Here is a 14,537-nt window from a genome sequence, read left to right on the forward strand (position 1 = left end):
GTATAAAGAACTACATGCTCCAGAGAATGTTATAATATTCATGGAGATATGAAATATGTTCACTATGGTGTAGTGGAAAAATTTATTTCATGCTGTGGGAATTGATACTGGGATTTAGAGAAAGAACTACGGCTTCCACTAAAAGGAAGATATTAATGAGAAAATGATATTCAAGGATATCTTTAGCACAAGGCCAGGTTCACAGAATTTGAGATGAGAGGAGAGGAACACTCAGAGAGAAACACTCCAGGAGCAGTGAGAAGAGGCAGGAAGTGCCTGCCTTGTAAGGTCAGACAGAAGGTACTTAAGAAGTTGATCATGTTCCCATGGGAAAATGTATTGATTCTTAAGAATCATTTTTGACAAATTATGCTTTCAACTCTTGCATCTTTTTTGCATTTAAGCTGATATTTTTGTACTTATGAAAGCAGTGCATGGTCATTAACAATTTTTGGAAAATTCAAGGAAGCATGACGACAAAGATTCATGTTTTATTTATTCCTTATATGGGTAATACATTTTATACTGAACCCCTCCTACCAACCCCAGCAAAAGGAAAAAAAAAAACCTATAACCAATTCTCGTGATTGTAACAGCCATCTGCACTTTGGTCCTAGGTGACCATGTGTACATATGCAAAAAAAAAAATTTATGATGATTATGTTTCTAGTTCCAGAATTGTTAAGTCTGTTTATTTTTATACAGATGTGGAAAGAGACAACCCGACATTCCTAACCATGAGAATTAGGTGCTTTGCATAACACACAGCTTACATCAATAGCAGCTTAATAATACAATTTCTGTTATAAGCCAAGTCTAGAGACCAGCTGTCCAGGGATGGTATGAGGCTTCCCAATTGTTAGGAAGCTTGGTGCATCCAGGTTTTAGTGCCTCTCTTTCTAGTGTGTTGTATAGAACTGTGTGCTGCACCATTGCCACAAGCAGGCACACTGATCCTGGGTGTGCCCTTGTCCCCAACCAGCATCTTTATCATAATCAGAAGGTGGAGGAAGAATGAAAGAAGACAGAATCAAAAGTCTGTGCTTGTTTTCTTTTAAAAAATGATCTCCAGTATCTGCCATATGATATATATACAGTCCACAACCTAGACAGGCAGTCAGATACAAGCAGAGGGAAGCTAGGCATGTAACCTTGGTTCTGGATGCCTACATACCAAATATGTATTCAGTTATTTTAGAACAATGGTGGAATTGGGTAACAACTTCTGCTTTAGTTTTGCAACATTTGATGAAGCATCAAAATATCCCTGATTTCCTAATGTGCTTATTTACATCTTTTAGTTGATTATTTTATTTTTTTCTTATTTACCAATGCTTTATAATGAATTTCATCTTGTTCTGGGAAAGAATTAAGTTCATTCTAAATCAGATTCACTAATACCAGGATTTACTTCCAAGGCCCTTTTTTTTTTATTTGTGGCAATGAAAACTTAGGTGTGAAGTATAAAGAATGTGATGAGAAGAATCACTTTTGAAGATAAAAAGCTTAATTGATTTAGACCAAAGATCTTTTTTAAAAGTTAATTAATTGATTAATTATAATTAGATATATAACAGCAGAATGCATTTTGATTCATTGTATGCAATTACAGCACAACTTTTCATTTTTCTGGTTGTACTTGATGTAGTGTTGCACCATATGTGCAGTCATACATATACCTAGGGTAATGATATCTATCTCATTCCACCATCTTTCCTGCCCCCATGGCCTCTCCCCTCCCTTCCCTCCCCTTTGCCCAATCAAAGTCTCTTCATTCTTCCCATGCCCCCCTTCTCATTATGGACCAGCATTCAATTATCAGAACATTCGGCCTTTGGTTGTATGGGATTGGCTTACTTCATTTAGCATGATATTCTCCAACTCCATCCATTTACTTGAAAATGCCATAATGTTTATTCTGTTTTAATGTTGAGTAATATTTCATTGTGTAAATATTTACACAGTTTCTTTAGAAGGACATCTAGATTGATTCCACCTTTTAGCTATTGTGAATTGAGCTGCTATAAACATTGATATGGCTGCATCATTATAGTATGCTGCTTTTAAGTCCTTTGGGTATAGATTGAGGAGTGGGATAGCTGGGTCAAATGGTGGTTCTATTCCAAGTTTTCTAAGTATTCTCCATACTGCATTCCAGATTGGTTGTACTGATTTGTAGTCCCATCCTCGATGTATGAGTGTGTCTTTCCCTCCACATCCTCGCCAACGCTTAATGTTGTTTATATTTTCGATAACTGCCATTCTGACTGGTGTGAGATGAAATCTTAAGAGTAGTTTTGATTTGCATTTCTCTAATTACTAGAGACACTGAACATTTTTTCATATATTTGTTGATCAATTTTATATCTTCTAAGAAGTGTCTGTTCAGCTCATTACCCCATTTATTGATTGGATTGTTTATTTTATTTTTTTGGTGTTAAGTTTTTTGAGTTCTTTTTTTTTTTTTTTGAGTTCTTTATATATCCTAGAGATTAGTGCTCTGTCTGATACACAAGTGGCAAAAAATTGCTCTTAAAATCTAGGCTCTCTTCACCTCATTGATTGTTTCTTTTGCTTAGAAGAAGGTTTTAAGTTTGAATCCATCCCATTTATTGATTCTTGGTTTTATTTCTTGCTCTGTAGGAGTCTTGTTAAGGAAGTCAGGGCCTAATCTGACATGATGAAGATTTGGGCTTACTTTTTCCTCTATTGTATGCAGGGTCTCTGTAAGACCAAAGATCTTTTAATTCTCTGTAAATATCTCTGCCATTTGTCTTGGAGAACAAGGTTCAATTTTGTGAACAATATTAGTTACCAGTTATGTAAATGCTTGTTTTTCAGAAGTACTCCTCTAAATATTCGTCAATTACTGTCTCAATTTTCATTCCATTTCTACAAAGTAGCTTCAACTATTGTGTCCACTTACAAAAGCTGAAAATGAAGCACAGAGACATTAAGCAACTTTTCCTAAATCATGCAGCTAGGCAGAGCCAGAATTCAAGCCAAAGCATTCGGACCTTAGAATGAAGTGCTTTACCTCCATGAAGACCAGGGAGAGGGGCTACAGTCTGAGGAAGGTTCTGGGAGTAACTTAAATTTAGCATCATGGGACCTAGGAAATCTCTAGAGTAAGTGTCTACTAATTGCTTCTCTTTATTTTGATCTGAAATATACCGTCCCCTTAGAAGTAAGAGTCCCCATACACATAAAATTGATTATTTAAAAAGTTCTTTTATAACTTATATGTACTTTGATATCATCATCATCATACAAAAAATATGAACAATGACCCAATGATTTTCTATGCAGTTTTATTTGATATAATTGAATTTCCAATATTATGAAATATGTTTGAATTTCTGTTAGGCAATATTCTGTTTAGTATCTCCCTGCAGGTATACTAAAACTATTCTCACCACTGCTATTATTACCATTCCTCTTAGTCTTAACCCTTCTATTTATAATTTATCAATCTAACATTTTTTTCTAGGCAGGCTGTGTACTCTATCTCTGTACAACTTGACAACAGCCCTTTGTCATTATTCTTATTTTACAGGTGAGGAGACTAATATTTAGAGTAATTAAGTAACTTGTCCAAGATCACAGGGCTAGAAAAGTACAAAATTGAGTTTGTCAATCTGAAAGCCCAATGCCTAGGCATATGCACCTAACCCCCACATTATACTCTCCTTGCATCTGAAATAAGCCTATGAATATGCAGATACTCAGGAAAGTCAGAAAGTAAAGCAGAAATGCTATTCCTTGATATAAGCTAGAACTAAACCACTCAGAATTGAGACAGGTACATCCAACGTGATGAAAAAAATGTGTATTGGTGGATGATCAGATAGGACAGTTCATGGAAAGCCATGTGGACAAGAAAGAATAATAAAAGAGGGCATGGGGACAGGAAATATGGTGGAATTAGATGGACAGCATTACTCTTGGTACATGTATGACTGCACATATGCTGTGACAGTACATCATGTACAACCAGGGAAATGCAAAGTTGTGCTGCAATTGCATACAATAAATAAAAATGCATTCTGCTGTCATATATACTTAATTAAAATAAATAAATGAATTAATTTAAAAAAATAACTAGGAAGACTTTGCTTTTATTCCTGATGAATTCTATCAGATTTCCCTTTCTACTCTGTAAAAAGAATTTAGACTAGATTATTTCTAAAATTTAGTGACATTGTGTGGCAGTCTTTAGTGTGAAACCATGAATTTACACATAAAAATAGTCAAAAAATTTCCTTTATTAAATTATTGAACAAAAAAGTACAATTTGATGTGATATTCCCAAAAACTGTGATTTGTACTCTTTTTTGTTTTCTTTCTTTCTTTCTTATATTCTTTCTTTCTGATAAAAGTTAGGATGAAAGGCATTCTCCCTGTAACTCATGTCTTTAAAGAAGGTTTTAAATAATTTTCTTTCCTTAAGCAAATTACAAAACACATAACTTGAAGATGCTGTTATACAAGAAATATAAAATAATAGCTCCATAAAAGCTTATTTATATTGTATTTAACCAAAAACGTTGTTGATTATTTTATTTTCAATTTTTTAAAGGAATTGGTGTAAACCCCTAACCCCACTACTAAACTGTCAACACCCTAGTAGAGTCCAATACTTCATAGTAAGTGAGCTGCTCCTTTCTGAAGGGAAATGGTCCCTCGGTAGAGAAAAAGTTAAAGGTGTTATTTTGTTTTTGTGTTTTCACTTATGTCTTTTCCCCCCAAACATCTCTGATTTTATCCCAGTTCTACCGGTGTTTCATTTTGAATGTCAAATTCCCAAAATTAACCTTTACCAGTTTGAGGCTATTTAAGTCCTAGAGATAAAGTGATAATTATCCACCAGCCCATTTCACTCTTTCATTCCTCATCTGGTGTTTAGAACACAGGAGGTGTTAATGAGGGGTTGCAGGGGCATCTGTTCAAAGGATGGATAAACTTGATATTTAAGCCCATTACCATGTACACTGCACATCAACCGCTACTTACACAGATTCCCTCCCTAGGAATTCAAGACAACAGCTCAGGCTTGGTGATTCTCAGTTCTGCCCTTTCAGAGCATTGTTCACACCAGAAAGAAATAACTCCCCCAGATTTAAATTGTCTTGCTGGTGACCTCCTCTCTATCATCAGATACAGCAGCCAAATACACTTTTAAAAAGAACACAGTACAATCTCCTCCTTTTCTCCTCCCTCTTCCTTCCAGAAGCTCATTGCACAGCTTCTGCAGGTGGTTGAGTATTCAGAATCAAGTTCCTTCTCCCTGAAAAGAATGTGTGCACTTTCCAAAGATTTAAGCTTACAGGACTGAGTCCTGGAGAAAGAAATATATTTCCAAATTAAGATCAATATCTATCAACTGAGAGTCATCTCTACAGAAGGATCAAACTTTTGTGAGCTAATTTATGGAGTTTAGGTATGACCTAGAAGTCTACAGGTTGAAAAAATTGTCTGAGAGATTCTGATGGCAACCATATTTGAGAATGTGTTCGGAACTGAATTTGGCACTTTGGGGCTTCTTTTGATCAAACCTGGTCATAGGCAATTTAAGTTTATTCAAATAATTGTGATCAACGTATTGAATTAAACTTCATAAGTTCTCTCTCTCATACCATGGAATTAAATATATTAAAATATTACAGTTTAAAGTTTCTAGTAATTATTAAGATAGGTATGTTTTAAGTTCTAGATTAAATTACTATATGAAGTTTAGTAGAGATAATTCCAATTATTTTCCTAAATTGATCACTGAGAAAGAGTAACCTAATAGACATCAAATAACAAAGAATAAAGAAATTCTGATTTTTCTGATCAAACTTTTGGAAATTATTTACTAAGTCATTTTAAGGAAATGATTTATCTTTCCATCCTCATTCATCTCTGAAGGTGAAGTCAATTATAAATTCCATCCATTTCATAGAAATAAAATGAAAATTAAACATTGAAAGACAGCTCAATTTCTCAGAAAAATTTTGTCAGATCAAATGCAAGTTATCTATTTCCATTTTTTTCCTGGGAAAAATGGTCTTTGTCTTCCTGTCTTATGTATCTTAGAAATGCTGTGAGGCTTGTCATTGAAATATTAAAGGGAAAGAAAATTGGATCTGGAGGGAAAACAATAATCCCTTCAACAACTATGTAATAAGGTAAAACGAACAGAACAAATCAGGAGTCATTATGTTGTAAAGCCCCAATTGGGAAGACAATAATGGCGACTTTATTTTGATATTTTTATTTTAATTATCTAGGATGAGAACTCAGTAGATTGTCTCCAAATTTTCTTTTGGAACCAGCTATTCTAAAAAAGAAAAACAGAAATTGCAAAGCAGGACCTCAAATAATGCTGATCCCTTTAGTGACAGAGAAAACATTAGCTTTAGCTCTCTCCATCTTTTAATTCTGGATTTCTGCTGGCCTATGATACCTTCTTCCTGAACACCATTTCAACTCGTTCAAAGCAACTTTTGCTGATTTCTAAATTTAGTCTTTAATAAAACTCTCCTTCCTCTCCCCCTTCTACACCAAATATTGTTTCTGCTCTCTTTCTAAATGAAGATAGGGATCTTTTTGTTTACAATGTCTGTTAACTCTTTGTAATAAATATTTATGCCATACTGGGTACATTCTTATGGTGTATTGCTTCCAAAGCAGCACTAAAATTCTCCTACAGTTCCAAAGGGATTCCTGTGACATTAATTAAGGCGTGAAATTGCTTCATGTTAATTGCCCACGCCCTTCTATGATCTGCTATTAAGACAATTAAATATCTTTAATGGTGCATTAAGTAACAGCAATCTAACCTTTCCATTTCTGGGAAATTACAGAGGGCCAAGGAAAATTTGATTAAATTGGTAGTAATAAAAAAATAATGATATTCCATTTTTTTCATGGAAACTGATAGAGGATGAGGGTTCTTCAAGTGCATAGTTTCTAAGTTTCATCCAAGACAGAAATTATATTGATTCCATTAGAAAAATAGAACCTGACAGCAACAATGGCAATGGCCCAGCCCACAGGTGGTCCAACTCTCTCTACAGAGAAACATGGACTTACAAAGATTTATACCTAGTTCTACCCGGGACTTTGCTTTCAAATAATCTGTCAAGAATTCAGCAGCCATGTAGAAGTAATAATTAGTAGCAGCTCTACTACTTTAAATTCCATTCACATAGCACATTGTTATTTTCAGCCTGTTTCCCTAATCGGATTGTCACTTGAGAGTCGCCAAAATCATGAAAATATGCAGATTAATATTTATTCTTCCTATTTTTATTTTACTTATTTTTTATGGTGCTAGAGATTGAACCCAGGACCTTGTGCACGTGAGGCACACACTCTGCGCCATATCCCCAGCCCTATTGTTCCTATTTTAAACATAAGGAATCTAAACTTAAGAGAGCTTAAATAACTCACTGAAGTCCTTAGGGCTAGAAGGAGGCAAAGCTATGGCCAGAACTGTTGCCTTTTAACTTTAGACCTCCTGCTTTTTCTAACAAGAACGTAAGGTGTGTGTGTGTGTGTGTGTGTGTGTGTGTGTGTGTGCGCGCGCGTGTGTGTAAGAGAATAGGCTTTGTCATTATATAGAGTTATTCATTGTGCTTCTTTATCAGTTGTTGTGTGTGTTCTTGTTGTAAATTAGGATCTGCAGAGGCAAGACATATGGACAAATATGTAGTTTTTTAGAGAGTAATAGAAGTGATTTTCATATAAGCATTAAAGAGAGCAGCTCTACAAGTTGAATGTGAACCAGAATCACATGCAGGGCTTGTTTAAGCATAAATTTCTGGACTTCATCCTCTGAGTTTTTAATTCTATATATCCGGGCTGGTCCAGTAATTTAAAGTTCTTAAAGTTGTAGGTACTGCTCTTGCTGCTGGCAGGTCAGTGGACACACTTCGAGAAACACTGAGTTATGGAATCATTAGATGCTATGATTCTCAGACTCTCCTTTGTTTTCTAGGCTACAATTTACCATAGGTCATATGGGGGAAAGAAAGAGATGTTGTTAATTTTCCTGTTTTATTATATTTGCCATTGATTTTTTTATTTCTATGAAGATTAGACATATTACTTGTTTATCCAGATATCAATAAACTAGAGAAGCTAGATAAATGTAGATTATCACATGATGTTCATTGCTGTATTCTTTCAAAATCACCTGTTCTACCTATATACTGGTACAGTTTAGGGAAGTCAGCCCAAGTTTAGAACTTTAGAGAAAGTAAAGATTCACTGACATTAAAAGTGAAAGAAAGTTAAGCTTTATTCCAGCTATCATCTTCTGTAGTGAGGCACCGAAGATAGTAGATAAGGGTATTCCTTTGCAAAATAATCACAGAACACTCACTGAGCATCCTTCACAGTTCTAACTAATAGGGATGCTGTGGTACTTAAGAGAAAGGTTTTTTATTTGTGGGTTTATTTCATGGCATTTATATCTAGAAAGGCATAAATCGATAAATACATAAATGAACAATAAATAGAGGAGCAAATATTTAAACACACCATTAGATATTAGATTTAAGGGGGGAAAGTGTGGCAGTTTTACATAGGGAGGTCAAGGTAAACCTCTCAGGAAATATGACACAGATTAATTACATTTGAATGGAATCTCAATGAAATTTAATAGTAAACCATGAAAAGATGTGAGAGAAGTTTCCAGGCAAAATTGTTTCCAAAGACCCTGATGTAATCCAAGCTTGTCACTTGTGAGCAAGAAGGGTCATGTGACTGGAATGGATTGATTAAATGGGGAAGGGCAGAAGATGTAGAGGCAGGAACCAGTTAAAATAAGACCTGATAGCCTCTTTGAGGACTTTGGATATTGTGGCTAATGTGTTTGGAAGTCATTACAGATTTGGAGCAATTTTGCAAGGAAATTGGCCAGGATCTTAGACAAGATGATGGTAGCTTCTCCTTGAGGGCTTTGTAGCCACAGGTAGAAAGAATGACTTTGGATTTATTTAGAAGTCAGAGCAGATGGAGCATACTAATGGATAGAGTGTAGGTTGTTAGGTAAAGAGAGAAGACAGTGATGACACTTAAGTTTTGGGCAAGAACAACCAGATGCTATATATTAAAATGGGGAAGAGTAGAAAAGTGGATTTCACTGTATGTAATAGTGTGACAAAAGAACTTATTAAGAAGTTCAAGCAAAGATGCCACATGGGCAATCCACATGGATTTCAGCTTCTCCACATACTTGCTCACTCTTTCTTTCTTTGATAAAAGCCATGCTGTACTTGTTTTTATTGTTATCATTGCTTGATGACATTAAAATATTTAGTAAAGGTAAGGGCAGCTCACATACTGATTAATATATGGTTGAAATTTTTAAACTGATATAAGGCAGTCATTTGTACTTTATTTGATGAATTACAGCTTTACTGGCTTACTGGTCTTTGAAACCCTGCATTCTTATCCTCTCTCTGCCTGATCGCAATCTAGCTTTAGGGAAGACATTTAGGTTCTTTTATGTTTGAAAAAATACAGATGATAATTTCTTACCTACAATATTTATAGGTCTATTATTATTATCAAATGACTTAATCAATTTTAAATGTCTTTGAATACTTCAAAATGATGGATCTTTCAAGGGATCATCATCGTGATTGTTATTTTCGTTACAGAGGTTTGGGTTTACAGTTTGGACTTACAATGAACTTTATCGAACACTTATCATCATTTTTCTCCTGTTGTTGGCATTTATTTTGTGCAATTCAGAATTGATACAGCTATCAAAGGCAGTTGTATTACAAAAAAAATGCTTTTTCCTTTCTTTTTTGCATTTTAATTGAACTATGCTATTTTGATTATGTTTTAGTTCTAAAATTTTATTGAGGTTCATACCCCTTCTTAACTTAGATATATTACTGAATTCCAGAGCTGTAAACAAGAATGAAAGTTAAAGCATAAAAAATTAAATTTAATCTGTAAGTTTGATAAAGATCTTGTTCTCTTTCTTTCCTTTTCTTTCTTTTCTTTTCTTTATTTTTTTGTATTTGCATACAATTCCTAGAATGACCTTAGTTTGCTTTATCTAAGCATCCAATATTTTTCCTAAGGAAGAATACAGCAATTCAAATACCTATTTGATTTATTGAGCAGAGAGCAAGAAAGTGGCTTAATAAAAGATGTGGATCCAGGTAGTATGACTTCCAAACTTGTACTCTTAACCTTTCTTTCTTTTTTTTTTTAATATTTTATTTATTTTTTAGTTTTCGGCAGACACAACATCTTTGTTTGTATGTGGTGCTGAGGATTGAACCTGGGCCGCACGCATGCCAGGCGAGCGCGCTACCGCCTGAGCCACATCCCCAGCCCCAACTCTTAACCTTTCAAGCCCAAGGGAGGAAACTATGTGGGAAATAGCATCCACATTATTAAGCCATTGAGTTATGCTTGAATAAATGTAGATGCTTAGCTGGTTTTCCAAAATGAAGGATGAAATAATAATTCCTGATACGTCAGTGAAATATGTCTTATACAGTCAGTTTTGTATAACTCGCAACAGTCTAATGAAGCAAAAATGGATTCAACATGCTGATTGATCTTATCTTAGGAGAATAACTATAAATTGGAAAACATTGTTCTGTTGCAGTAATCTCACAACAGCCATGCTAGTTTGCAGACTGGGCTTTAGAGTTAGAGAAAGCAGAGAGGAGAAAAGGACCATTAAATAGATGCAAAATGAAATCTCATGGTTGCATAATCACATTCCCTATTGATGAATAACTAAAAAATCATGGGCTGTGTCCCTTAATTTAGACAAAAAAAAAAAAAATCTGGGGTAATCAGGGAAATTGATTCATGTTCTTTCCTCTTCTCTCTCCTCTCCATTATCATTTCTTATAGTATGTCCTGAAATTTGGAACTAAAAGTTCAGTTTGACACAACAATGTCATGATTCTTACAGTGGTTAGGTTAAGGTTAGGAGCATGTCAGTAAATATTTTTCCCTTCCCAAACTAAATTGCAGAAAATGGACCAAAAAAGCAAAATGCTACTTCTAACTTCAAATGCTCTACCTCCAATTTCTCCCCTAACTCTGGATAGAAATCCTATTATATAGGTTAGGAGGTTGTAAAGACTCCAACCTTATCTACCAGAAAACTGAAAGAACCTATATACTGCAATATAAGAAGGCTTAAAGGGTTATGACTTATAGAACTGGAAGAAAACCAGGGATAGCCACTATACATCGAACCCTTTCACAATGGGGAGGAAAATCAGTGATTAAGTGAAGAATATCCTAAAGTAAATATTTGTGAATTTTATTGAAGCAAAATTGATGTTCATTATCATAAGTAATTATTGTCATTTTGCTTTCCAGTGTGTATGTACAGAGAACCATCACTACACGAAATTGGAGAAAAACAAGGACGTTCGAGGAAAAGTTCTGGAACACCAACCATGAATGGAGGCAAAGTCGTGAATCAAGATTCAACATAGCTGAGAACTCTTCCCTTATTCCCTCTCTTATCCCTTCCCTTACTCTTTCCTTCCCTTTCCCCATGTCCTTCCAATAATCCACCCAAGGAGAGAAAAATAAAATGGCAATGCAGGACCTAGTAGCTAAGATTCTGCACTCAAAATCTTCCTTTGTGTAAAACGAGAAAAGTGAACCAAAGCTTGCCTGTTGCAATGTGGTAGAAAATTCACATGCACAAAGATTAGCATATATAAAAGCAAAGGAAAAATAAATCAGGACTCCACAAACATCAAACTGTGTTGTTCTTAATAGAGGGCTACTTCATAAATAACTACAATAAAGATGAAAAGAAGTTACCTAGAAGGAAAGGGTTTTTGAGAACTGAACTCACAAACTCATCTTAGATTCTAAATGGCTTAAACTTTTGATAATGCTGTGATATGTGGTTTTGTTTGTTGTTGGGTTTTTTTGTTTGTTTGTTTTGGACATCTAGAATTGACACACAATTACATACTTTCTCTAAGATTTTTTTAGCCATGAATTGAACATGTAAATTATACTTTTTTTAATACCTGTAAGGTGTATAGCCAGGAACTATTTAACATCAAGGAAAATTTCAAAAAATTACTCTTGAACCTATTAAGATTATTTTTTGGGGGCAAAAGATTAATCTTGTATTGAATCTAATGGTATTAGTTGACTTATAAATTCATTTATAAACAAGAGTTTCAAATTCTCCTAAGAGAATATATTTTTATCAAAGTTATTAATACAATATATTATTTTATTTTTTAGTCATTTAGAAAACATTCTTTTCCTAATACTCTTACATTTGTTCTTATTTTTTTGCATTTTGGACACCTTTGAGAGTAGAGGTACATGTCTAGTTGTCTTAGAGAGTTTTGTACCATATCTTGCAGCAGGAAAGAGAGATGGGTTTCACATAAAGAAATAAGTCCAAGGAAATGGGTCAGTGTATTTCCCCTTTGTACTTTGTTGAAGTTTTATGTATATAGCATTTTCCAAACTGTATGAGAAAATGGGAGGCAAGGCTGTGAATTCCTAGCTTACCGTCTTATGAACCTGGTGGACTGTTTGTTGATATATATCCTCATTTATAAGTCCAGTTGACAATAAATCTGTAGCTTAGAAGACAGAGGGTACTATTTGTACACTGAATTTTCAGGTGACATGGAGAAATAGTTATGGAATTAGCAGCTATGGCTCCAAGGGAATGAACTGGGAGTGGCTTAAAGGAATGAAAGAGAACTCAGTGTAAGAGCAAGCAAACACACAGTTAGAAAAATTAAAGTATTAGACAAAAATATTAGCCAAGAAATGAAAATTGTACAATTGCATTGGAATAAATAGTTCTACTTAGCCCTACAAATCAGAAATGATGTAGAGACATCCAAATTTCAACAAAATAAACAAAACAGAATGTTTAAAAATGTATGCAGATTTATGGATATTATTAATGAGAAGACTTAGCATGTAACTTCTCCTATATCTCTACTGTCCAGCATGTCTTGTTCTAAATATGACTCCCTAAAATGTATACACTTTGCAGCTCTAGGTCCTCACTTCCAACCTTGCCATTGATTGCTGTATTCTTTCAAGGTCAATGTAGTTTCCCTCACTCCATATGGTCATTATTCTTCAATAGTGGTTCTTGTCCTTCACCAAGTATCCTATTTATGTTATCAGGAAGTTACCAGAAAAAAAAAATGGAGGAATTTGCCTAATCAATTGGAAAGAATAAACATTATGCTACTAGGCAAGGATTTTGAATACACATTTTCAAAGGATATTTGTTTAATCAAAATATCTTGAAAGTAACAAATAAGTGCATTTAATTTTTAGAAAAAAAATGATATGTCACTCTTCTAGGAAAAGAATACCCTGTTTTAAAAAAAAATGCAAATCCTGGTATATCTTCTTGGTCACTCTTGGTTCAACATAAGACCCCTGTCACTTCCAGGACCAAACAAATCCCAAGCACAAAGCTTTATTTTCTTTGAAAAAATAAAAAAGAGGCTTCAATGAAATGGTTCACAAGCTCTTTTAGCATGAAAGGGCCGGAGCTTCTGTAGTAACGCACATGGTCTCATCAGTAACACATGCAATGATTTCACAAGTAACACAAAGGACAGAAGTCACAATTACTTACACTGGTGATTTCATGAAAATATATTTAATCCAGTTAATTATGAAAATTATGACAGAAATAGGAATCTCCAGCAACATTCCTTTCTCTGCTTACAGTGACTACCCATTATTTGTCATGCAGACCCACATCTGTCTCTTTCATGAGACCAGTTAAGAAGCAGAGTTCCAACCACCCAATCTGAGTATTGTATTTCCTCCATATCATATTAAGCATATGTTCACTGCAATGAAATGTTCTTGAAATTAGTTTTGCTTATTTTCAACTCATTTCTTTTACAGAATAAACCTGAGAAAAATGGTGGTTCAGAGCTCAGGGTAAAGGTTTACTTGACTGCTGCTTTTTTAACAGTACATTAAAACCTATTGCAGTCATTATTCACTAAGTTTTGAAATTATTATGAAATATAAAACTATAATTGTCTTTTTCTTTCAAAAAATGAGTCAGTTTTAATACTTTGTTTTTCCATTTTATTCCAAATATAATTATTAATTACTTTGACTTTTCATTGTTCTAATTTTTGGGTCTTTAACTCATCTATCTTCTCCTTCAAGTGGAAAAAGTTTTTAGAAAAATGCCCTGGGAGATTCCCAGGAAAAGTATGGCTTTTAGTAAAGCTTTGAAATTGTGTATGTAAGATATAAATTAAGACATGGTTACTGTAAATTCTTACTGTAATATGTTTCAAAATCAATAGACTTGAGAATGAAAACAAAACTTTTGAGAGTCTTACAAAACATCTTTCTGATTAATATATGTAACTTGATTTTAAAATTAAGTTCAAAGTACAGAAATAAGTCATTCTGAAGTTCCATTTGATAGTTTTAAGATTTTTGTGCTCCAGAAAACTGGAAGACCCCCAAGCCATCCTATTCTTGATCATAGTAATAATTTTGGTTTTGATTATACATATGAA

At 34.2% G+C, this 14,537-nt stretch overlaps 1 protein-coding gene across 3 annotated transcripts in view; it reads left to right on the forward strand.

Moving 5' to 3' along the window:
- The window catches only part of FGF12 (fibroblast growth factor 12), a 544,642-nt gene extending 531,563 nt beyond the window's left edge, over positions 1–13,079 (forward strand). For all 3 annotated transcript variants that reach the window (XM_081302066.1, XM_081302065.1, XM_081302064.1), the window contains one exon: positions 11,356–13,079. In XM_081302066.1, coding sequence (XP_081158192.1) covers positions 11,356–11,474 — 119 coding nt within the window. In that variant the 3' untranslated portion in view covers positions 11,475–13,079. The remainder of the gene's footprint in view (positions 1–11,355) is intronic.
- The last annotated feature ends 1,458 nt before the right edge of the window (positions 13,080–14,537 follow it).

The sequence above is a fragment of the Spermophilus citellus genome (genome assembly GCF_964194105.1).
Source record: "Spermophilus citellus genome assembly, chromosome: 7".
Lineage (NCBI taxonomy): Eukaryota > Metazoa > Chordata > Mammalia > Rodentia > Sciuridae > Spermophilus > Spermophilus citellus.